General features: G+C 41.8%; 1 protein-coding gene across 1 annotated transcript in view; it reads right to left on the bottom strand.

The window, feature by feature from the left end:
* RFX7 (regulatory factor X7) overlaps positions 1-22,940 on the bottom strand; it is a 49,272-nt gene that overhangs the window by 7,444 nt on the left and 18,888 nt on the right. The window contains exons 2-8 of the mRNA XM_066558539.1: positions 20,157-20,190; positions 12,994-13,076; positions 12,091-12,213; positions 6,010-6,126; positions 4,149-4,233; positions 3,269-3,476; positions 743-1,038 (exon numbers count right to left, since the gene is read on the bottom strand). Of these exons, the coding sequence (XP_066414636.1) occupies positions 743-1,038; positions 3,269-3,476; positions 4,149-4,233; positions 6,010-6,126; positions 12,091-12,200 (816 nt within the window). The 5' untranslated portion in view covers positions 12,201-12,213; positions 12,994-13,076; positions 20,157-20,190. The remainder of the gene's footprint in view (positions 1-742; positions 1,039-3,268; positions 3,477-4,148; positions 4,234-6,009; positions 6,127-12,090; positions 12,214-12,993; positions 13,077-20,156; positions 20,191-22,940) is intronic.

The following is a 22,940-nucleotide window of genomic DNA, read 5'->3' as shown; positions in this document are numbered from 1 at the left end:
AAAATAAGCTCTTCTACTTGTCCAAGGCAATTTCTATTTCTCTGCCTAAGGACTGGTAGACAGACATATGTCTCCTATTTTTACGGCATGAGGCACTGGCGTATACACTAGTCTGCTCTTTTGCTAATGAAAGGGTCATTCTCATACAATTCTTCACCACCTGGGACAAAAAGACTGACATAAAGGCTAAAGAGGAGAGGATGTGTTCAAAATACTGATCATTGTTAAGGTTTCAAAAGTGAGTTAAATACAAACGCACTATCAGGCAGAAAAACTGGCTTACCTATCAAAATGAGCAGTACAGCCAACATCTTAACACCAAATAACGTTCCTGTACTCCCTAGCCCAAGTTTATAAGGCTGAAAGACAAAAATGTTCTGTACTACAGACATACATTCAAAACAAAATTGTACCTGTCACTAAATGCACTAGGCCAATGAAAAGCAACTTAGATTCCATATTAGGGCCTCAGTGACCCACACAACTGGTGTCAGCTCTCTCATCTGGTTAAACTTCATGTCAAGGCTCACTTTAATGACTTCAAAGATGAACTTGGCCTATGTTACATGATCAGAATTCTGCTGCCTCTGTATCAACCTGTAACTAATGTGCTATAACACATCAAGGCACCCAAGTCTTTGAATGGAAATTGTCCTAATCCATTGACACCACTGCTTAGTTACTGGCAATGTACAACCTTTTCATAGGGTGGATTCTCTAGAGAATTGCTGGAGAGCATTACCGGTATGGGGCTGGGGACAGCAGCCACAACAATGCCAATAGGTGGAGGGGACAGGATGGCAGGACTTCCATTAGATATACTGGTCACACCGTTGGTTGCAGCGCCCTCTGTTTTTTTTACTGGGGACTCTCCTGGCAAAGGAGACTGCAGTTTCTGTTCTTGCTGCTTCTTCTGGATCTTACGCTGCAGCTGCTGCTTAGCATCAACAGGAGATGGCAGAGTTTTCACTTGTGGTTGAAAAGAATTACTTTCAGCAGTAGGTATAAAAGCTGAGGGCTGGGGGATCCCTTTTATTCCTGAAAACAAAAGAAGGAGAATGAATTACAACCAAACATACCCTGTCTGCTGTGGTGCCACTTCTACATCTAACAGAGAATATCTGGCAGGCATCTCCGAAACTGTTCTGGGAACACCTCCTCCATGAGCTGCTCCCATCCACTTCATGTTTAAATCTATTCAGCTTCAGTTTATTCCCACATTTGTGGTAAAATCTATGTCTTTTAGACAAGCTGGGCATTAGCTGCTAAAATAGTCTGTATGGGCCTCTTGCTTCTAATAATGTGAAATGGCACCTTGTGTGTCAGCACAATCTCAGCCCGGTGCACTTCACTGAACTGGCAGCAGAGGGCGGCGGGCGCGCTTCAGATGAGCCTTTAAAATCCAGCACCTGCCGTCGTTTTGTTACCTGCTCTAAGGCAGCTTTAAATGAAAAATGCTTCCAGAAAGCTGTGGGTCTGTGCCACAGAGGAGCAGCTTTGAGTATATGACATTATATAATGGCCAAGGCATTAAATACAGTGCATCTAATATCAGAACGGATCCAAACCTCTGTGTGATCAGGGATAATGGGGGAAAACGGCAAAAGAACAAGTGTTCAGGGAAAAAAAGAAGAAAAAGTTCAAAAAACAATGCATTTTTTCTGGAGACATTACTTTGCTGCTTACAAAGCAGGCAAGTGTCACTTTCATGGAGAAAACAGACTTAGTGTCCTCTGTGCAGCTAGCACTAATTTCCCTTACAAAATCACATCACATTTATGATCTTCTGTTTATTAACAGTCAAGAGGATTAGTGTGCTCTTTAGAGACCAAATAACCTTGCTGAACTACCCCTTTAGAAATGCTTTAACACTGTTTCATTTACACTTTGAGGTTACAGAGTTTTAAAATTACTCCTAATTATAAATTAATCAACACCATTTAACTACATTACTAGTTTTACTAATATTAATTTTACAATAGTAAACCCAAGTATTTGGTTTTGATGGCCAGCACATGCCCAGGAACTGTGATCTGGAAGCCCACTGTCTCAGCAGCATTCCACATGTACCACGAGAGGTTGAATGTCACAACATGTCTGCACTTCCACAATTTCTTCTTCACAGAGCAGCGAAATGCCCAAATATATTGCAATTACTGGCACACAATTCTATATGGGCAAGTAAAATTGATAAGGAAAAAACCCTCAAACTTTTCTTTGAGGGTAAAAGTTGTTTTTTCTCAGTTAATGCACAGAGACACTGTAGTTCCCTGCAAGAGGAATGGAATTATTTTTGTCATGCTAGGAAGAGCCTCTTCTAAAATGACCATCCAAGCCATAGAGGCATGCACTGGAAGTAACTGCCCTTTTCCTTGAAGGAAACCATCTTCCTTGAAGGAAGTGAGGAGGGGAAGCTCCATGAGTTGAAGAGCTGTCCATACACTGAGTGTCCCTTCTAGCAGCATGGCAAGCAGGACCAATGCAGCCAAGGTGTTAGGTCACAACGCAGCACACAAGCAGCAAAACCCACCATGCCACCTGTCAGGTCCAAGCTGGAATAAAGGAAAGAGAGCTGGAAGGAAAAACAACATGATCCCGAAGGGGATCACCTGAACACCGCTTTCCATTCTGTCTCGAGAGGTTGGCCTTGATCTGAAGACAAGCCTATTTAGCTTGATAGGCCTAGTCAGAACTTCTCAGAGGCAAGTCTGGAGGCATGCTGTGCACCTGCATTTCCCTTCTCATCCTTTATTTTTGTAATTTACTTTATCCACAGTCACCAAAACACACTAAGTGATTAAGTGACTGATTTCGAGCATGCAGAAGGAAACAAACCACATCAAAAAATCTGCTCTTGACAGAAAATTGTTTCCAAACTAGGGCAAATTAGCAGACAGAAACACAGCTACACCAGCAGTCTATCTACAAACCAGCACTGTAATAGCACCAAACTCCTGTTCCAGCCAAGTATGTAAGTTCAGCACAATTACTCACACACCCTGAAGTGCTTTAAAAGACCAGGATCCTCACCAGAGAAATGGGAGGATCACCACCTAAACCTGAGACCAGTGCTGATTTTCAGATCTTTACCCAAACTACTAGCAAGAACAGTAATTTTCAGCAATGTGTCTAAAATCACATAAATGAATGCTGACTGCTCAGAGTCAGTGTTAAAGTTTGCCCTGAAGAGAAGTGCTTTCTCAAACCAAGCTGTTACTACTCTCTGCAGGAAGATCCCCCATTTCACCATTCAGCATTATCTCATTACCTGCTGGTGCCCCTGCCATTACTGTTAAAGCTGCCATTGACTTAGTACCAATATAGTGACTTTTGACAAGGAAACGAGCCAATTCCAAGACCGTATCAAAGGGCTGGCTCAGCACTTTCTGGGCCCATTCACAAACAAGGCGGCAGGCTGCAGACACCACTTCCTCATCAGCACTTTGCAGCTGCCCCGACGGCTCTGCTCCATCCAACTAAACCAAACAAACAAAGGAGGAAAGGTTACTTACATTAACAAGGGTCATTAAGGCATGAAAACAAAACTAGAAAGCAAATTATTATCCGAATCACGCCAGAAGTTGGAGTAGTGTGTTCATAGTTTTACATGAAATTATGAGAATGAGATCAGAACATCAGTATCTTTCAAAATTAAATGTCTTAACGATAATCTGTGGCTTGTTCCCAAAGGCATTATATGGAATTGACATTTCTGGAAGAAAATCACAGACAGAATCCTAATATTTGGTACACCGACAATTCATTTCCCCAGTATCCAGAGTCTTGCCAACTCAGCAGTCACTATTAACCAGGAACTGCTTCTTTCACTGGGGGTATCTCTTCCCCAGCACTGACTTTAAAAAACATACAGTAAAAGCAAAACAGAATCAGAGTTTAAAATATGTATATGGTAGATAGGAACACTGTAGATGTCTACCTCATCTCCTAAATTAGTTTAAGAGTATTGCAATTCATCATGAACTTCACAGAAAAAAACATTAAACAATGATTCAGAATATAAGAATCATAAAGAAAAATCTTAAAAGCTGCATAGATCTTCACTTTGTTTTGAAAAGTTCTGACAGAAAAACAGCATAATAAATGCTAACTTGCAGAAATATATATAAATAAGCAAATATATAGCATACCCCATCTCCAGTTTTATGAAAGTCAAGGTTGGGCAGTGTTGGCATATGCACAAAAGCCTTCTTCCTCAGTCCACTGTAGCAATATGTGAACAACAATTAAGGTCTACATTGTCTGCTTGTTAGCTGGAGGATAGGGGAGAAGAGCAGTAATTCCTCTGATAACCCTCATAAGCTTCAAAAGCAAACTCAACACAGAACTAAGAATTCCTGTCAGCATGATCTCACAGCCAGTCAGAATCAAAAGTCCATCAATGGCTGCATTCTTGGCCAGGTCATTGGGTTTCTCAATCCATGCAGAGATGCTGGGTATGATTAATTTCATCTGATGACTTAGAACAAGCAATGAACCATTCCAGGCAGCTTCAATTAGCTACTCAACATTCAAATCATTAACATAATTTTTGACTAAACTCTCTTTCTAAAACAAGATGGGAGGATTGATAAAAAAAGAAAGAAGTTAATCACTATTAAAAAATGCATTCTCGAACTTAGGTTCTACTTTGTTTCCTTCTCCTAAAGGACTTCCTCAAACTGAAGTTTCCCAGGACAAAATAAAGTGCCCAATGAATGCATTTCTTCCTAAGATTTCACACTATTTTTGAGGCACTCTCTCCTCATCCATGATAATTTTTCTGTGAAAACATAAAGACCCAAACTTTTTCTTACACTGATCTCATCAAATCGGTACACAAAAATATGCTCCCTTTATTATCTGTACTCACTTGTTTATAGGGCTAAAAATCAAATCAGCCTTTTTTTTCCTCTCCACAGCATCAGTCTGGGAGTTCACACACAGTGCCTTTTCTCCATGATACACAAATCCTTTCCAGGATCACTAGTTTTTCACATTCTGTAAACATGTCTGGATTCTTTCCTAGGCCATGTAGTTTGCAATTGCTTGCATTAACCTGAATGGAGCATAATTACAGTAAAAGAAACCTAAGGAGCCTGGGAATTACGGTAGGTGTGAGACAAGGTCACATTTTAATCATTCTGAATTAGAAACATTGGAAATAGAACTTAAAGAGATCCCCTGGGTCAAGCTACAATTACATTGTATGAGCTCTTCCTTAACACTTCTCTAGCTCTATCCAAACATGAGCACTAAGTTTCAGATTTCACTGCCAGATAATCCAACACTGTATTTTATGAAACAGTTTAACTGACACAAAACTCCATTTGCTGCAGCATGGAAGGTTTTTTCAATGGAAAAATTCTGGGCTGCCTGCTAGCATTTAATTGTCTAAGTGCACGTTTCAAGTGAGACCTGGCAAAGGCCATTATCACAGCACATCCGTATCATGACTGTTACTTCTTCTGAGTGGGTTTTAATTAGGGCCTAGCAGCACCTCAATGCCTTTTAGCCTTTTCATGCTCTCCCTCCCCCGCTTACTGCAGGGGCTTTGCCCACCCAGCACGTCAGGATGCAGCGAGAGCCAGCCCTGGGGAATGCAGCAGGTAGGGCATTACTTCACCATGGCTTCTAAGGGCTCTCATGGGAAGGTACAATTCTCAGCTCAGAAAAGAAACAATTCTGACTGATGAAAAAACTGGCTTGAAAATCACTAACAGTTTTGGTTCCTTTATTCCAATATCTCTCTTTGCACTAAATTATAAAACTTTTTTGATGCCTTGCTGCTGTGACAACTAAGTGTCAGAACCTAAATTTAAATACTTGTTTCCAAAGTTATATCTTGCAACCTAACACTACTGCAACTAATAATTTTTAAAGAACGTTGGAAAAGTGTCGGCATTTTTTATTCAACATTACTTCTACATTTAGCTGGTAGTTAAGCCACAACGACAGATGTTCTCCAGGCAAGAGCAGAACAAGTTAGAGAAGCGTTCTAGCAAAGGATATTTTGATTTGCCTCTTGTGCCTAGACGACGGGCCTTCATATTTGGAAAGACATTTTTCATGATCTTTCCAAAGTCAGCAGCACTTAATGGGTGGTAGCCAAGATTGTCACAATAGCTCCTGCAACAAAGAGAAAGAAAGCGTGAATGGAATCATAGTTAATGCAAGAGGCCAGCCTACATGCCAGACTCCAAAGGTTTTCAAAAGAAAACACTTATCCCCGTCCATATTTAGAACCACATTTAACATTAATGAAGCCATCCACAACGAATTGAATGCATTAAAAATGTATAAACAGAGCTATTAATATCATAGTTTTTGCCTTGTTCTCTACTGAGTTCAAAGACAAGTCATGTGGAGACATAACAAGCAGTGGCACTATCTAGAGCACAGCTGAGATTTACTCCACGTCTCAGTTTGAAGCATATGTTTCAATTCACATATTTCAGGACATCATAAAGCAGAGACCCTGTTCCAGCCAGAAGCACAGCTTGAGTGTGCTAAGGCCTGCAGGAATATTTGAAAAGCAGTAGGTAAGAGATGTGTCAGTGTCCAGAGAAAGATTTTGCATGCACACTTCTTATTTAACAGACCTCAACAGAACTAAACTTAAAAGATGCCTTACCAGGGAACCAGCTTTATAGGTGTAACATAAGGACATATTGAGGACCCAGTCCTCCTACAACTGTGGCTCTATTGAACTCTGAGAGCTGCTTGATTATAGACAACCCTATTTAACAGTCCTAAATTAACAGAGATTCCAAATTCTGCAAATGAGGAGCATCATGCAGCTCAGTATACAACCTGAGAAGATATAGGGCAATATATAAGGGCAGTAAAGAAACAAAATGCAATTTTTTTGCCATCTTTACTTGTTCTAGTAAAATGGCCACTGTTACCTGTCTTCAGTTCTCAAAAACAGCAAAAGGAATTCTGTTTTGGCATATGAGGCATTTAAAAAAAAATACGTTCTTGAGGCAGAGAACAAGAATTATTGATTTTGCTGCAAAAGGTGAATGTTCTGGAAAATCAGAAACATAAAGCAAAGGAGGAAACCAGGACCTGCTCTGGAAGTGCATAAGGCTGCACAAAGACAGCAACTCCCTGCACTGTTGCACAGATGTGCTGTGGCCTAAAATGCACCAGTAAAAAACCTTCTCAGTGAGACTGCCACCAGCCACAGCGTCAACACGAGATAGCAACGCCCTCCTTTCCTGTGAGAAGTCCTATCAGCAATACACAAACCCAACCTGCCTCTGGAAAGGTGTACCTGATCAGTGTGCTTACCAGCAAGATTCCAGAGAAACAATGACTTCACACCCCACAGTTGCCTCTAATCAGGTACACGCACAAACCAAGCCCAGAAAGTCAGGCAGATGCAAAGCAAAAGCAGCAGAAGGAAACAGATGCTTCACCACCAGCATCACCTAGTAACAGTGTCTGCATCCAAGGAAGCCAGTCAAAATGTCTTCTCTTCAAGTTGTAGCTTTGTAGAAAGCTCTGTGTATTACTTGAGATACTCCCACTACCTTTACTTTCTCAGTAAAAATATTGGTTACTACAGAGCAAGTATCTGCTGCTTTCACCCTGGCTGTATGTTGGTATCCTCCACTTGGAAAGCACCACAGATTTAATGATTTTCATGAAGACAAACAGCAACATTTACACTCCTAGGTGCTGACACTAGCCCCACAGAGCCTCCCCACCACATCCAAACCAGGAGACAATGCCTACAACTGGTACACAGTCAGGCATCAGTCTAGTTTCTGTGGAATATCAGGAAGCTTTATATCCAATTTATATACCAACACATTTCATTTCAACATATGTCACTCACAGAAGCTGGTTTCTGTATGTCCGTTTGAAGTTATTACAAAGGAATTCTTTGCTGCCTCAACAGTACCCTCATAGGAATCAGACATTGCTCCATATTTAATAAATAGATCTCTGTGTGCTTTTTGTCCCTTGCATCTTGCCAGGCCTCCATGGATTCAAACTTCAGTCTGAAAATTCCTCAATGGAGGGTCTTTGTTGCTTACTGATGCTGATTACAACTTCAAATCTCAAACACCATTCAAAGAAGGACTCTCCAAATTTCTCTATAGACAGTAGTATCTTTGATTGGAACTCAACAATGTCAGCAAAATTAAGTAAAAAAACCCAAAAAAACAAGCTAACAAAACACCAGGATTAGGGACCTACTATTAACTTCAAAATTAAAATTATTTCCCCCTTAAGAGAAATGAAATAAATTAAAAGGGAATAAAATTATCCATTCCTCAAGTCTAGCACATTTGCTGTAAGACAATCACTTGCTAGCAGCAAGAACATAGAGTCTAAATGGTCCCCTCATATCCTCAGTGGAACCTCCTGCAAGCCTGTAAATTCTGAGCTATCAGTATTATCAGGGAATTTCAGCCTTCAGACAGATCATCCTCCACGGCCCTTCCCCCTCCTGGCTTGGCGGAGAACCCTCCATGTCCATCTGTGGTCTCTCATTGACTTGACAGGACATAGCAGGAGTCTCTCCCCTGAAGCTCTTCTCTCTGCTCCTTGCACTCTTGGCACACGGCTGAGCCCAGGAGCTGTTTTGCTCTTTGAAGGGTGGGTGGGAAACAGAGGGGGGGAGGGAAGGTCTGGGCAGAGACAGGAATGACAACGGACACGTGGTTGCTTTGTTCCTTTGAACAGAGCTCCCCATCATGATAAGCAGAATAGGCTTTTCTTTTGGGTAAAATCTTCAAATTGAATGTACTCCAGACATAAAATACACTGAATTAAAACACCCAAAAAATTAACCAAAAAGCTGATGAAAAGAGGCTATGAAGCTCAGCTTACACAGCTTCCTGCGCAGAAAAAACAGCATGAATAGCAAATGATAAAGAACATATAGAATGAAACAAAATAGAGTTCTTGGTTTATCCAACCTCCAACACAACTGGTATCCAAAAACAGGTTAGAGTCAAGAACCTCAGAAAGATGTAGGCTCTCATTAGGCTGACAAATAATGCTGGCACATAAATGAGTCCTTATAATCAGGTAGGATGGAAACCAGATGTCTGAAAACCACTAGAGAAATGAAATTGCAGGTCAGACTCCCAGGAGCAGCAGCAGAAGTGAGAAACAACTGCTTTAAGAGGAGTTTGACTGGCTTTCAAAGGAATTCTATAGGTAGTTGCTTATGACATGGGACTAGACTTTGCAACACAATAGGTCCCATCCTATTCCTATCAGGGAATTTTATATAAAAACCCTGGCTAAGCACTACCCAACAAGATTAGTATGTACCTTGTGTCCTTGATGTGTTCAACAGACATGGTATACCTATACCTACTGCCCTCTTCTGTGTTAGCTTCTGAATATTCTTCTAACTTGTTGGTTAATATTCTTAACACATAGTGCATATAATCTATGCATCAGGTGGCACCCAGTGGCCTAGCAGCCAGTAAAGCAAGGATTAATGATTTACAGACTAAAGGAAAGAGATACAGGGTGACTCAAAGACCTCCTAATCCATATTAAGTGTATCAAGTGAATCTTCAGGACACCAAACTTAAATATGAATGACTTTCATCCCTCGCATCACGGCAGTAGAAGTAAGATAAGAAGACTCAAGTGTTTACTGAAGGCTCAACAAATCATTTTGTGGGCAAGTAAGGATTTTGCCTGCATAAGTACTGCAGGACTGCATTTAGATTTGAAATCTTAATTCTCTAAACTCAGCTAAATCTACACATGGCTGTGTGCAGGAGGATGTTTTCTAATAGGGACAAGATACCCAAGTAAAATTGACTTACATGAAAACACTGAAAGGATCTAATGGGAAGCAGCATCCATTGACTGCAGGCTGGATAACGTGCTGGGCACCTCCCCTTGAGCTCCCATTCTTTCCAGCCTGTTTTCCCACAAAGGAAGGTGGCAGAAGAACTTTGAGCACCTGACAGAAACCCAGCCTCTTACAACTCAATGTATTCTGTCAGTACAAGGAGGATCACAGCACCAACAAGAGGTGAACCAGCTCCCATCTACCTCCTTTCTAAAATTCAGCTGCAAGCTCTAGCCTTCCCAAGTGCTACTGCCTTATATTGTGATGTATTTTTAATTTATTTTACTCCTTTCAAAAGAAAGATGAATCCACTCACTTTTATCCAGTTAGAAACATGAATTCACACTTAAATTGAAGAGTAACAAAACAGAAAGAAGAGTCACTGTATTGAATAAGCACAGTGAGAAGGGGCTACTGAAATGTGGAGGAGCTGAAAACACTATCAGCACGTGCCAATGGTGAACTCTTGTGCAGTGCAAGTTCCTGTCATTCCCTCTTCATAGAAAAAAAAAAATGGAAGGTGATGCAGAAGGCTGGTAGTTTTGCAAGATTTATTTTGACCAAAATTTATGGCAGGAACAAAGATGCTGGTATTGGTATGATGCAGCAGTCTTCTGAAGCCTGGCATTTTTGATTTACACATGCAGAGTGCATAAGCTTGCTTATGTGAGCTCATGCAAGATCCATCTCTGCACACAGAAGAGAGAAATGGTAACTGGTTAATATAAGAGAACTGAGTTTTGTGAGGTCTTAGCACCCTTAGGTAAAGAAAAAGGACATATCAAAACTAACTCACATATTTATATGCCTGTTCCCCACGTCCCACTCCAAGACTACTTCTCCTTTTGTGTGTAAGAATAGCTCATGAAAATATTCAAAGCAACTGAATGTTTTAAAAACAGAACAGAAGCTTTCAAAGGAGAACAGATTCCAAACATTTGATATTTTCCTGAATATTTGCTTACCACCCTTATTTTGTTAGGGAAAAAAAATACAATACACAAATACTTGATGCAGCTACATACAAAGCCATCCAAATTTCACACTCCACAATCTGTAGATGATGATATTTCCGGGCATCTGCAGCTTGGCACAGCATGGAAGCCAAGCAGATTTGTTGCTGAAGCAGGCCATAAATTATTAAATAAGAAATATATTTAAGAATAAGGCTCCCATCATCTCTGTGGTGCACAGCAGCTGCCGCTGTTGCTGTGTGTGCGCGGGCGCTGCTGCGCGGGGATTGGCCGCTGTGCTGTGCCTGTGCCATTGGCTGCACTGCCCGGCTGCGGCACCGCCCCGGCCCTGCAGAGCTCACAAATAGGTGTGTGCTTGTTTACCAGCCCCACTGCCACCGTGCTTCAGCTCCATCACGGTAAAACACTTCAGCACAGAGAGTTCATTAAAAGGAGGTATTTGCAGAAGGCAGCCCTGCAATAACAATTACTATGGGGTGAATCCTGTAGGCACTTAGGAGGTGAAGGGATTCGGCTCCCTGCAAATTACAGTAATCGTTCAGATTATGGAAATATTCATACTAGATCATAAATCTGTTATTCATCTTCAGGCAACTGGGCTGAGGATGATTATTTCTTTCCCCCTCCCCCATGGGGTATGTTCTGTAAATGAATTCAAATCCAACTTTCATCACACAGCTCCCTCTCCCTTGCTTCTAATCGTTTTCTCATTACACGGTGGCTTTGAGACTTGACAACACAGACTCACAGTGGCCTTGGTTACTGGTTTCATACATATTCAGATATATTGTGCCTCTGTAGAAATCAGGTTTGCTGCAGGAAGGTCCAATATTTATGCATTATTCTGGAAAGAAAGGTGCGATGGGCAAGATCATATGTGCAAAACAGCTGCATCTATGGGGAACAATTCAACCCCTCACCCTTGTTAAGGCAGTCGTATAGGTATGTGAACAAGCAGACCAACACATATTGTAAGATAGTAATTGATGCTTTTTACCTGTGCCACTGCACAAAACAAGCCCAATATTCATTCATTCACCTGACACTGATACTCACTTGTTAAGAAATACTTGTACCTTTCCTTCAGCAACTGTACATGTAATGCACAATTTAAACATCACAGTCTTATTTCCAGGGGCAGTAGTAATGAATAGAGTTTGCCACAGAGCAGCTACTGCACTCTCATGTACAGCAGCATGGTCCATCACATGTCCCACACAGCAGTGGGGTATCTGCAGAGTCACAGAGCACTGCAGTAGCTAGAGCAGCACACAGGGCACTCACTTGTACTCATCATACACCTCCTGCTTGGGCAGGGACGTCTCGGGGTGCTCCTCCAGGGTGTTGCGTATCCAGGAGAAGGCGTGCATCTGCTGGGCACGGCTGGACGACATGGACAGCTGATCACTGCAGAGACAACCAGCAGGGCTCATCAGCACATGGCTCTAGGGAGGACTTCATAATTGTCTGCTTATACAGGTGGAGAGACACCACACACAGAGTGCCTGCACCTCATGGATTCACCTATTCCTTGAGCCCTGAGCAGCAGTTTCTCCCTCTTTCATCCACAATTTAACAGACTCCACACTCCAGTTCTTGACTGATACACAGCTGCGAGTACACAGTTATTCTTAAATTTATTATTCCTTACTGGCCACCTCTAAGCTTTTGCCCACTGAGTTTGCCAGCTGTCCTTTGGGAACACCCAGTTTTCCCAGGAGATACTCAGTGTGCTTCCTATAGGATCTGCCTGCTATAACCATCCTGCTGGGAAGAGGTTTATTTTGCAACACTGATCTGCAGGCTGGTTTTCTAGAACTTCCTTTAGTCAAACGAGTGTTACCAGAAATACCATCAGTTTTTTCTTTCACCCACCATCACATTGGTGTTGCTATTTTATGACTTCATACATAAACAGTATAGGAACAATTACACAGACTGTGAAACACTTTCTCTGATGACTCTTTCATTTCAGGATATTTATAATCACAAGCTTTTCATGCAATAAAATATTCTAAAGTTTAAAAAAAACGCAACATCTGATCTTCAGGGAAAAAAGAGTACTTAATGTTTAATAAAGGTTGCTTCTGCTACCAACATGATGTGAATGATTCCTCAGCAGTTAAGTGCCACAGGAAGTAAAGCAAGTTTTCAGTACTCGCTGCTCACCTTTACACACACACATACCTTTTGTCTCCATTGTTGGGACCCGAAGGCAGCTGAAGGTAGAGGTAGAGTTTCTCTAGGTCTGTAAACTTCTCAACTTCTTGCTAAATAAGGTGTTTTGGTTTAGGAAAAAAAAAGGGGGAGAGAGGTAGGAGAGGAAAAAGCAAGTAAGAATAGTTGAGCTTGACAGCTAAAAACTGTTATCTGACAGTATATTCCTAAATAATATAATTTCAAGCAAGAATATATTTATTTATGTGAAAGAACATGACTGTGAGCACAACATGACTAGAAATGTGATTTCCTATTTTATTTGCACATCCTCACCCACCAGAAAGCACTTGTTACAATTACAAAATTCACATGCAATAGAAGCAGAATCTGGAAAAATGTTAACAATGGATTGCTTCTGTAACCAGACATGTAACATGAACACTTGGTCCTGTCAGAGCATGCAAGAAGTACCTCTGAGAAAGCAGAATCACAACCAGCTATGCTGTGACAGCACAGAATGCCAGATGTGACCCTGCAATCCACTCTATTCAGTAAGAATATCTATCCACTCATAGACTTTCATGAAGCCATTTAAAAACCTATGTACATATGCACTTTTTTGTTTCCTTTGGAAATCACTTATTGAAACTGTTACTGCACACAAGCCCTTCAGTGAACATCCATCTCAGTTATGCCAGACTCCTCCTCCAGAAATACCAGCTGAGGATCAGACGAGGGGGAGTTTTACCTGGTGTATGCAGCCAGTGATTGCTACACAGAGATCAGCTTTGGGTCATCTGAAACCAGTGCATGGACTTAGCAATAGAAGGAAAATCAGCTGTGATAAGCTGCCCAGGGCCTGCTCAGAAGCAATGCAAGGAAAGCCATGCAGCAGGAAGCACAGGAGGTTTCCTTTGGGAAGATGCTACAGAAGCACTGCCTGAGCTGGTGCATCATCAGTTCAGAGTTGGAGACTCACAGGATCCTTTTTGAAGTCCGAATACAGCTTCTGGATTACTGCTAATTCTCCTTATCTTTACTGGTGTCTTACTGCCAATGTAACATCTTCCAGAAGGGAAAGAAAAGCAAAGGGACCAACATGCAGCGAGACCTGGCTCACTTCAGCAGTGAGCAGAATGGGGAGTGGGGAAACCAGAATCCTAAACTTCTCTTCAAACTGGGGCTCCCTGCCAGACCCAGCCATGTCCAGACCAACCTTGCTGGCACAAAACTGAGAGCAGCACATGAAAGAGGAGGTTGCACTTCCTCCTCCCTGACCCAGCCCCTGCACAAGGACTGGTGGGACAGGGTGTGCAGGGAAAGCACAGGGTCCCAATAATCCCAGCCAGCAAACCCCACCCCAGGATGGCTGCACACACCGGGGCCACCAGCGATGCCACAGACCTGCCCAGAGCCAAGAGAAACCCTTCCAGCAGCACACAGGTAACAGACACTGCATGTGCTGCTTTTATAGGCTGCAGCAAACCACAACATTTGGTTGGGTTTTTTTTCCTCTGACAAACTCCTGAAATTTGCTGACACCAATTTCTGTGAGGCTCTACAGCAGCTTACACAGCAGTGGTTGGTGCTCAGACCACCAAGTATCCAGAGAGGTATTTCTTAATAATAGGTGCATTTTGTCAAATTCTCCATTGTGCTTTTCCTGTATGAATCACAGCATTTAAATCGGTGGGTTTTCCTTTAGCAAGCTCATTATTGCAAAGTCAACATTCTCCAAAGAAAGAATTTACAGAAAATTAATCATTTTTCAGAAGACAGAAATTTAACAGGAAAAAGTGTACTTCATTATTAGACATCCTCTTGTCCAAGGAACTTAGCTCCTTTTGTTTTAAATGGCAAAAGCCCAAGCAGCACACCAAAGGGCACTGTCTGGGTGGGATTACCTTGCATGGTAAGCACTAATCCATGAGACAAAAGCACCCCAGGCAAAATAAATCCCCCCCCTCCTCTCCCCATGAGTCTGACACTGAAGTGAAAGACAAGTTCTCCCTTCCAAATCTATGCCCAAGTGCAACACAGGAGGCAAGGACTTAGAAGAAATATTAAACCTTTCATCAAAATACACTGCAGTAGTCTCAGTGCCCACTGCAGCTGAAGTCATTTCTGTGTCATGGTAGGAGGAAGGGCTGTGTGGAAGGGCCCTGAGCCACTCTGCTACACAGGTCCCACCTGCCAACCCCCCTAATTAAAGAAAAACAAAACAAAAAACCCCAGCAACAAAAGGAAAAATGTAACTGGGACTGTGTTAGCAGAACCTTTTCCAAAGGATGTGAGTGAGGTGGCCACTCTCACAGGAACAAAACTGCATCCCTACATCTGAGGTGCCTGAGGATTACAGCTGCCTCCCATCCTTGGCAGAGGCAGCTGGAGTGATGTTATCTCACTGCCTGCACTCAAACCCCACTCCTCTCCAGGCCTGGCCCTAGGCAGCACTTTCTGCACAGCTCCTTCAGCTTCCAGCAACAGTAGCAAGGAAGCCCTGGAAGGCAGGACCTCCTCAGAATGGGAGAGTTAAAAGAAGTCACAGGCAGTTCACAGAGGTAATCCTACCTGGCTGATAATTAGATAAACCTAAGCTTATTAGATGAGACTGAATCTATTTAGAGAAAATCATCTTAAAACTGAAGAAGTGGCAGCAAGGAGATGGAGTGTGACATTCAGTGCAAGTAGATTTGGGAAAGACTACATTTTGTTCAGTTAAAATTTGTAAAACGGTGTTTTGTTTAGGCTGTTTTCTCTACATATTTCTGAAACCCTCACAACTTGGTTACAGTCTTGGTAAGTACAGTCTCTTCTTCAATCTCAGCTGACATCCACCAGTTCTCAATGCTAAAGGTCTGGTGAATCCAGAATAACTGCAGTTGCTGTTACTGCCATTGTTCAAAGCATCAAGAATTTACAACTTTTTAACACAGTCAGAATCACAGAATTTGGGAAATTGGAGAAGCACTTCAGCTGCTCTACTAACTGACCAAGCAGAAAAAGATTCATTCATTCTGTTTTACTCTTTGTGCTAGGCTGGATGCATATGGAAATAAATAAAAAGAAACACGAACACAAAATATTCTACAAATTCCCACCCCAATCCCCAAATAGGTCAACAGTGTGGAAAAAATAGGTCATTAGAGTGGAAGAGAAAAGGAATGATGCCATTTGAGTGGCATCAAAAGGAAGAATGTGATGCTGGCACTACCTTGGACAAACTGCCCTTTGTGCAGCCTGTTAAAGCTCATGCTACTGTTGTTCTTAAAACCACAGAGCCTGTGCAATGTCTGGGGAATCCTTTTCTGCTACTTAAAAGGATCTAAGTAAAAATCCTGCTTGAAGTATCCTGACCTTGATTGACTGGTTCTATCACATCAGATGAAGATGGTCCAATTCTCCAAAGGCTATTTATAAATCATATTTCTTGAAGTTGCATTAGAAAAATGCACAAGCATGCTAAAGTGCTTGCAGGACTGAGGTGTAAAGGCAGCACAAAGCATTGCCTCTGGTACTCTGCTCTTCACACATTACCTTTACTCCCTGCCACTGGAACCTTATAAAACAAAGGAAGATTCAAAGAAGATGGGGAGCAGGCAGTGTTCATACTAATTTTTACAACTTGGCTTCAATTTAGCCAAAAATCTATCAAGCACTCAAAATACCTCCACGATCTTATATTCTAACACAGAAAAACTAAGGACAAAGAATTAAAAACCTCAAGTCACAGCTAAGCAAAGACTTTCAGTAACACATAAAAGAACAGACATCTCTGCTATTTCTGTTCTGACAGTTACCAAATACAGATAGGTAACTACAGAAATGACAAAATAAGTAGCAAACAAATTAAATCACACAGATCTGCTCCAAATGAATCTGTCCTTTTGCTGCCTAACATAGACCTAGAACAAGATTTTCACTGAAACAGATGCAACTTTCTTTATAATTTTAACAGGCATTTTGATTGAGCAAAATAAACACCTGTGAAATAAACCAGGATGACCAAAATTATATGGGGTAGGGTTTTTTAAAATGAAAATAGCAGGTTTTGATATCTGTTTCCATTCTGGGAGACACTAACTTGCCACTGCAAGTTTCTGCAGCATAAAGAGACAAAGATTTATTCAGCATAAAATGAGGTTAAGGACCTAATCTGTGCTACAGGAAACAGAGTTTATTCATGTTTCTGCTTGAAACAGAGAACCTAGAGATCTGAATATGAATCCCCAAAATCAAAGAATATCTTTCAGGGTTCCTGACCTCGGTGGGTTGGTTCTCTCCTGGTTTTCTCTGACTGCTGATCTACTGTCAGGTCACAAACATTAGCCAAGCTTAATTTCAAAGTTGTCAAAGGGGATTACCATAGGAAAACTCCAAACAAAAACCTATGTGCTTTTTCTGGATTGTTTACCTAGTCAGGCCAAACTTTAAATAACATAGAAGAAGAATATACTAAAAACAATCAGAAGAGCTGCTACTTCTGTAATGTACACAGTGCAAATGTCATGCAAACTTGAACTATTTCAAATTTCCATAATGAAAGCAGAATTACAGGTTATTTCTGTCCTCGAGTTTGGATAAGGGGAGCTGAAGGCCAGGGGCACTCTGCAAGCTTTAGGCAAGATAATGTTTTAGAGAGCATGGACTGCTCTTAATATTTCTGTCCACATTTTGAGTATTTCTAGACAACTATACTCTAATCAAAGTGAAAAAGGCTGTGCCAATGGCAATGTAACCTGCACCTACTGGCAGAAAGGCCCTAAAATTTGTCATACTTCAGCAGAACAAATATCTATTATTTAACAACCAGAACTAAAAATAGCAAAGAAGTCAAGCAATCATCTCCCCATTCTAAGAATAGAGAAACAAAAAGCAAAGGTGAATTACTCTAGGTCAGACGGTTTCTTGGAAATATCACCAAGACAGAAAATAACTAATACTAAAAACACCTTTTTAATTCTAGAAAGCAGCTAATAAACACATTTGATATGCTTTATCTGAACAGAAGCAGGAACATATTTCACGTGCTAAACACTCCAAACAAACCCTAAAAACACATGGCAGCTTTGTTCTGACAGTGGCCAAGCACAGCTGCCAAGGCTTCCTGCAGCTTCTGCCTGTCTCCTGTAGGGCCCAAGAGACAAGTGGCACCTTTGCTGCCACAGGACTGACGGACACTGCCTCAGCACACCCCACAGCAGCTCTGGTTCCCATCAATCCAGCACTGACCTCTTTGCAGAGCACTAAGGAAAGAAATGGCCTTCTTGCTGAGTGATTATATGGAGCAAACAGTTTTAAAAATCGGGTTCAAAAGTTCACTTCGTATGTGGCTACAAATATAACAAGTGAAATCATAAGAGAATCTACTGCTAGACATGTTTACTACAGTTAAAAAGCTGTTATAATGAATTTTTAATGACTGTTTACACCACAATTCTTGCTAATTATCTTTTTTGGATTGCACAGCACACAATGACTTTCTTATGATCTCCCAGAAAGTGACAGTGTGTGGGGATGTGAGGGGTGCAGTGTAACGAGTTGAAGGCAGGTAACTCTGGACACCTGTTTGAGCAGCTGCAGTCTCAGTGCTTTGCACAGCCCTTTGCTGGGAGTGACTCCACACCAGGCTATTCCATCACCTCTGCTCCTTCCTGACTCTCCCTGCTGAGCTCTGTGAACCTGGCAACCCAGGAACATTTGTGTGTGGCTCTGCACACAGGGGCTATGACTGGGGCTGCCAAAGGGGGGATTCAGAGCTCCACAGCCACAGCCTTTCAGTCCAACATGCTTTTAGATTCTCTCCTGCAGCTTCCCAAAGCACTTAAAACCACTGAAACAATTTTGCCAGAATTCAGCTAAAGTTTGATTTCCTCAAGCTATTCTGATCTTGGATTTTTCTTTTTTAAACCTGAACAGCATTAGATCTACCTTTGCTAACCTAGACTGGCTTTTCCACTGTTGACACAACTCCTCTGAACTCATCAGCAGGACAGACAAGGAGGCATCTGGAACAGAAAATTAGACCATCAGGACACTGCTGCTCCATTCCAGGCCAAACCATGGAGACTGCTTTGTGTCCAAGACTTCTCTGCCAATCCAATGGATGAAACTTACCCAATACCCTCAATACAAACTGATAATCCCTATCTCAGTACACAAAGTCCATAAATCTGCAGAATTTAATGCAAAAATAGTCCTAGAATAATTCCATTTTCTTAAAACAGACTGCCAAAAGTAGATGACTGGTAAGCCTCCTACTTATTTACTCCTTCTCCAATGAAGAAGAGAAACACCTACCCCAACTCCAATTTTTTTTCTACAGAATTACCTGGTGTTAAAAGAGTTTTACAAATGCAGTTTTGCAATCTGTCCTTTTACCACTGAAGATTCACATACAAAATTAAGATCTTAAGGCACCTGCTTGGTGTTCACAAATGTCAATAAGCAATAAAGGGGACAAAAATTACATTCTGCATCCCTATTCCCACTGGGTACATCCAAGAACTTTTAAACAGAGGTTAAATGGGGTCCAAAGTTTGTTTGAAACACAGTAAAGCTTTAAATCTTACACAACAATAAATTAAAACATTTTATGGGAAGACAATTCAGTACCACCTGAATTAGCCTTTGATAATGTGACTTGGAAGAGTATTCTCTGTTAGCTCAGCCATACTAGTTGATAGGATCCAGATGGCTGTCAATGACACTTTTTTGCCTTATCCACTGGTACTTCTGGATGAAGTGCTGAAGGTAGCAAGTCAGGATAAGCAATCCCTTCCAGTCCTAAGATTTATGAACTCAAGATTGATTTAAAAAAACTTGAAACCCGCTCACTACTAAAAACAAATAAAACCTCTTTCTGAACTAGAGCTTCCCAAAAATAATCTCTTATCACTGCCTAGATGCTGTTATTTTAATGCACAGATGAAGATTTTACAATTCAAGGGCCCTTCCCGCTCCAAAAAATGATCTCTCAGCCTTAAGCAGCACAGCAGAGCTAACAGGACCTGCAGTGTTGCACATTTCTGGGAAGGTACCTGAGATGGTAACTAATTTTGATCACATTTAGTGGTAGTACCTTAAATACTGCTAAGGAAAGGCTTCATAATAGCTGTCAGTCTCCAGAGCCATCTATTTTGGTCCTGCAGCTCATTAAATATTGAAAAGCATTCTGGAGTTGTACTTACCAAAATGCAGTCCACTTTAGATTGTACAGTTTTGCTAGATGTGAGGGAAGAAAGAGAGAAGAGAAACACTGAATTAGTCTAAAATCAATGACAAAAACATTACATATTAGAATTTCTATCACTGCACTACAGGCTTTATATCTTACTTGAAATATCCTGCTAGTCTATGGAATTTTTCTGTAGAAAGTCACCTAAATTTAACTGCTTGCTAGAATTCTTGCTGCTTGTTCTTTTACATAAGAACTGCATTTTTTAAATGAAATACCATTGCAACTATTATCCCAAGCTATTATCCCAAGCTGCAGTGCAGCCAGGATGGATGTCACTATTTTTATTGTAGCTCTTACACAATTCAAATGCATTTGACTTGTTTATCTGTAAACACAATTAACATCCCCTTCTCCCCACCACTTCAAGGCATGGATTTCTAGCTTTCCAAAGAGCTGCTACAAGGCACACAGCTGTTATTCCACTGGCAACTCTGGACTTTTCCAAGTTAGTCTCTCTACCTCCCAGCTGGCTTATTAAGACTGCACTGGGTGGGGATTCAATAGAAATATGCCAGGAATGACCTCAGTGCATGTGCCAAGGCAGGCAAACAGTATGGAACTTATTATACTTCCTATAAACACACCCATGGGCAGCTCTTGTGTTTCTTAAGGGTGCTGCACTTCACATGCTTCCTCTGACAGCATTAGTTGAAGGCATTTTATCACTGCTCTGAAGAAGAGCAGGAGGTTTCCCATACAGAAAACATTAGCCTGAACATGTACTGAACAAGCATCAAACAATTTTTTTTTTTGAGTTCAGAAAGCAATTATTTTCCTAGTAAAATAAAACATAATTCAATCTCCTTAAACAACAAAACATCTCATGGAAGCTATTTTACTTTTGTAAAGGTGCTAAAAAAGCCAGACTAAGTCAGGCAGCTGATGGATCTCCTAAAACTCTAAGTAAGAAACAAGCAAAACAAATGGCTCTGGTGTCTGGTGGCGATAGGAACCAGCATCTGCTGTTCCATCAGATGCCCAGAGGCAGGAGCTTGGTTGCCCTGCTTGTTACACCACCTCCACTTTGAAACAAGACAGTCTAAAAATCTGTTTGGTAGAGGCTGCTAACACTGATGGCCCTTCCCATACAAGAACCACTCAGGTCACAGTGACAGAATACAGTAAAAGCTTTCAACAGGTAAGAACATTTGACAAGTTCACTGAAACAGATCCATAGCAGACATCCACTTCAGCTGACTTTGTGCAGGAGAAGCCATCAGGTGGGTAGACAGGCACACCAAGGAGACAGGAGCAGAGCTGCTGGGGATTCTGAAGAACAGGGAGTGCTAAGGATGGAAATATGGAAGCTTTGCCTTGCCTTGGGAAAGATATGCTCACATATACTGCAGCAACTGAAGAAGGGAACCTAAATGTCATCTCACTCATCAAAAATCACCATCCTACCAGAAAGTCAAAGGACACCAAGCATGGAAACCTGCTGCTGCTGCATGTTGCCAGTGCATCTGACCCAAAGCTGAGCAAATTGACGGGGACACAGCTGCTCCAGCAGCACTTCTTCACCCTGCACTCCACCACTGCTCCAACCCTGAGCAAGGTCTCACAGTCCCTGTGCTGCTACAGACCAACAGCCTCTCCTACAAGGCAGCAGGCAACAGGAATCAGGCACCTGTTCCCAAACCTCTTGTATGGCTCCACATGACAGTTTATGCAGAAAGGGTGCAGAGAGGGCAAGGGGATGCAGAGTACAGACACGGGAAACTCAGCCCAAACACAGCCCCTACAGACAACACCATGCACTGGGCTTTTCAGGAGAGCACACTGCAGCCAGCACAGCTTCCCTCCTGCCAACCTGAGCATCAGCATGCCCATCTGCATTAACATCTTCTTCTTGCAAAGAGAAAGAGGCAAGCTGCCAGGAGGCAGCTGGGCAGGAGATCCCTAGAGCTGTCCTTTTATCTCCAAGTATCAGTCTGAGTCAGGAAATGTAAACTCTCAAATTTAGTTCAGGCTCTTCCAGTTGTGACCTCTGCTCCTACAGCACTGATCAACAGCGCTGAGAAGCTGCAGCAGAGGAGCAATAACAGGGCCAGGAAATACAGTTCACTGTGTTTCCTTTTTGTAAACTGGTGGCACAGAAAGGACAGTCAAGTTCATGTCCTCCAATCTGCAAGCAGATGTTGTGACATTTTAAAAGACAAAGGTCCCACTGCTTCAGCAGGGGGTAAGTGTGATCTCTATTTAATAAACAATTTTTCCATCTCCTGCTCCATGCTCTTGAGTATACTGGGAGGACATCTTTAAAATTTGTCAGTGGTAAACTGAGGTTTCTTTCTTCCTAACCAGAGCACAGGTAAATGCTGCTTCATTTTATAAAGCTTGTGCCTAATGACAAAAATGCTCATTTCCCTTCCAACAGAGGCAATCCAAGTCAAGCAACGGCAACCCTGAGGAATGAGGCCTTTGACTGGCTCAGTACTGGGAGTGACCTTCCCATGGACCTGAGCACTGCACAGAAACACTCCATTTGGTGACACTGCAGGATACATCCCCAGCACATCAGGAGATAGAAGGACAAGTGACAAAGGTGGCAAAGGGACAGACATCCCAGTTACACCTGCCACGTTTATTTTCTAGCAGGACACACATGCTTCAAAAGCTGAAGTTTCATCTACAAGTAAGTCAGTCTGCTTCTGTCCCTGTCAAATGCATCCCTTACCTAATTACTACTGCAATTACAGTGCCTGCAACCAAAAATCTCAACAACCAGGCTGAA

This window comes from Molothrus aeneus, chromosome 13 (assembly GCF_037042795.1).
Source record: "Molothrus aeneus isolate 106 chromosome 13, BPBGC_Maene_1.0, whole genome shotgun sequence".
In the NCBI taxonomy this organism is placed as follows: domain Eukaryota; kingdom Metazoa; phylum Chordata; class Aves; order Passeriformes; family Icteridae; genus Molothrus; species Molothrus aeneus.
Note: the sequence above shows the minus strand (reverse complement) of the source record. Positions and strands in the feature narration are given on the sequence as shown.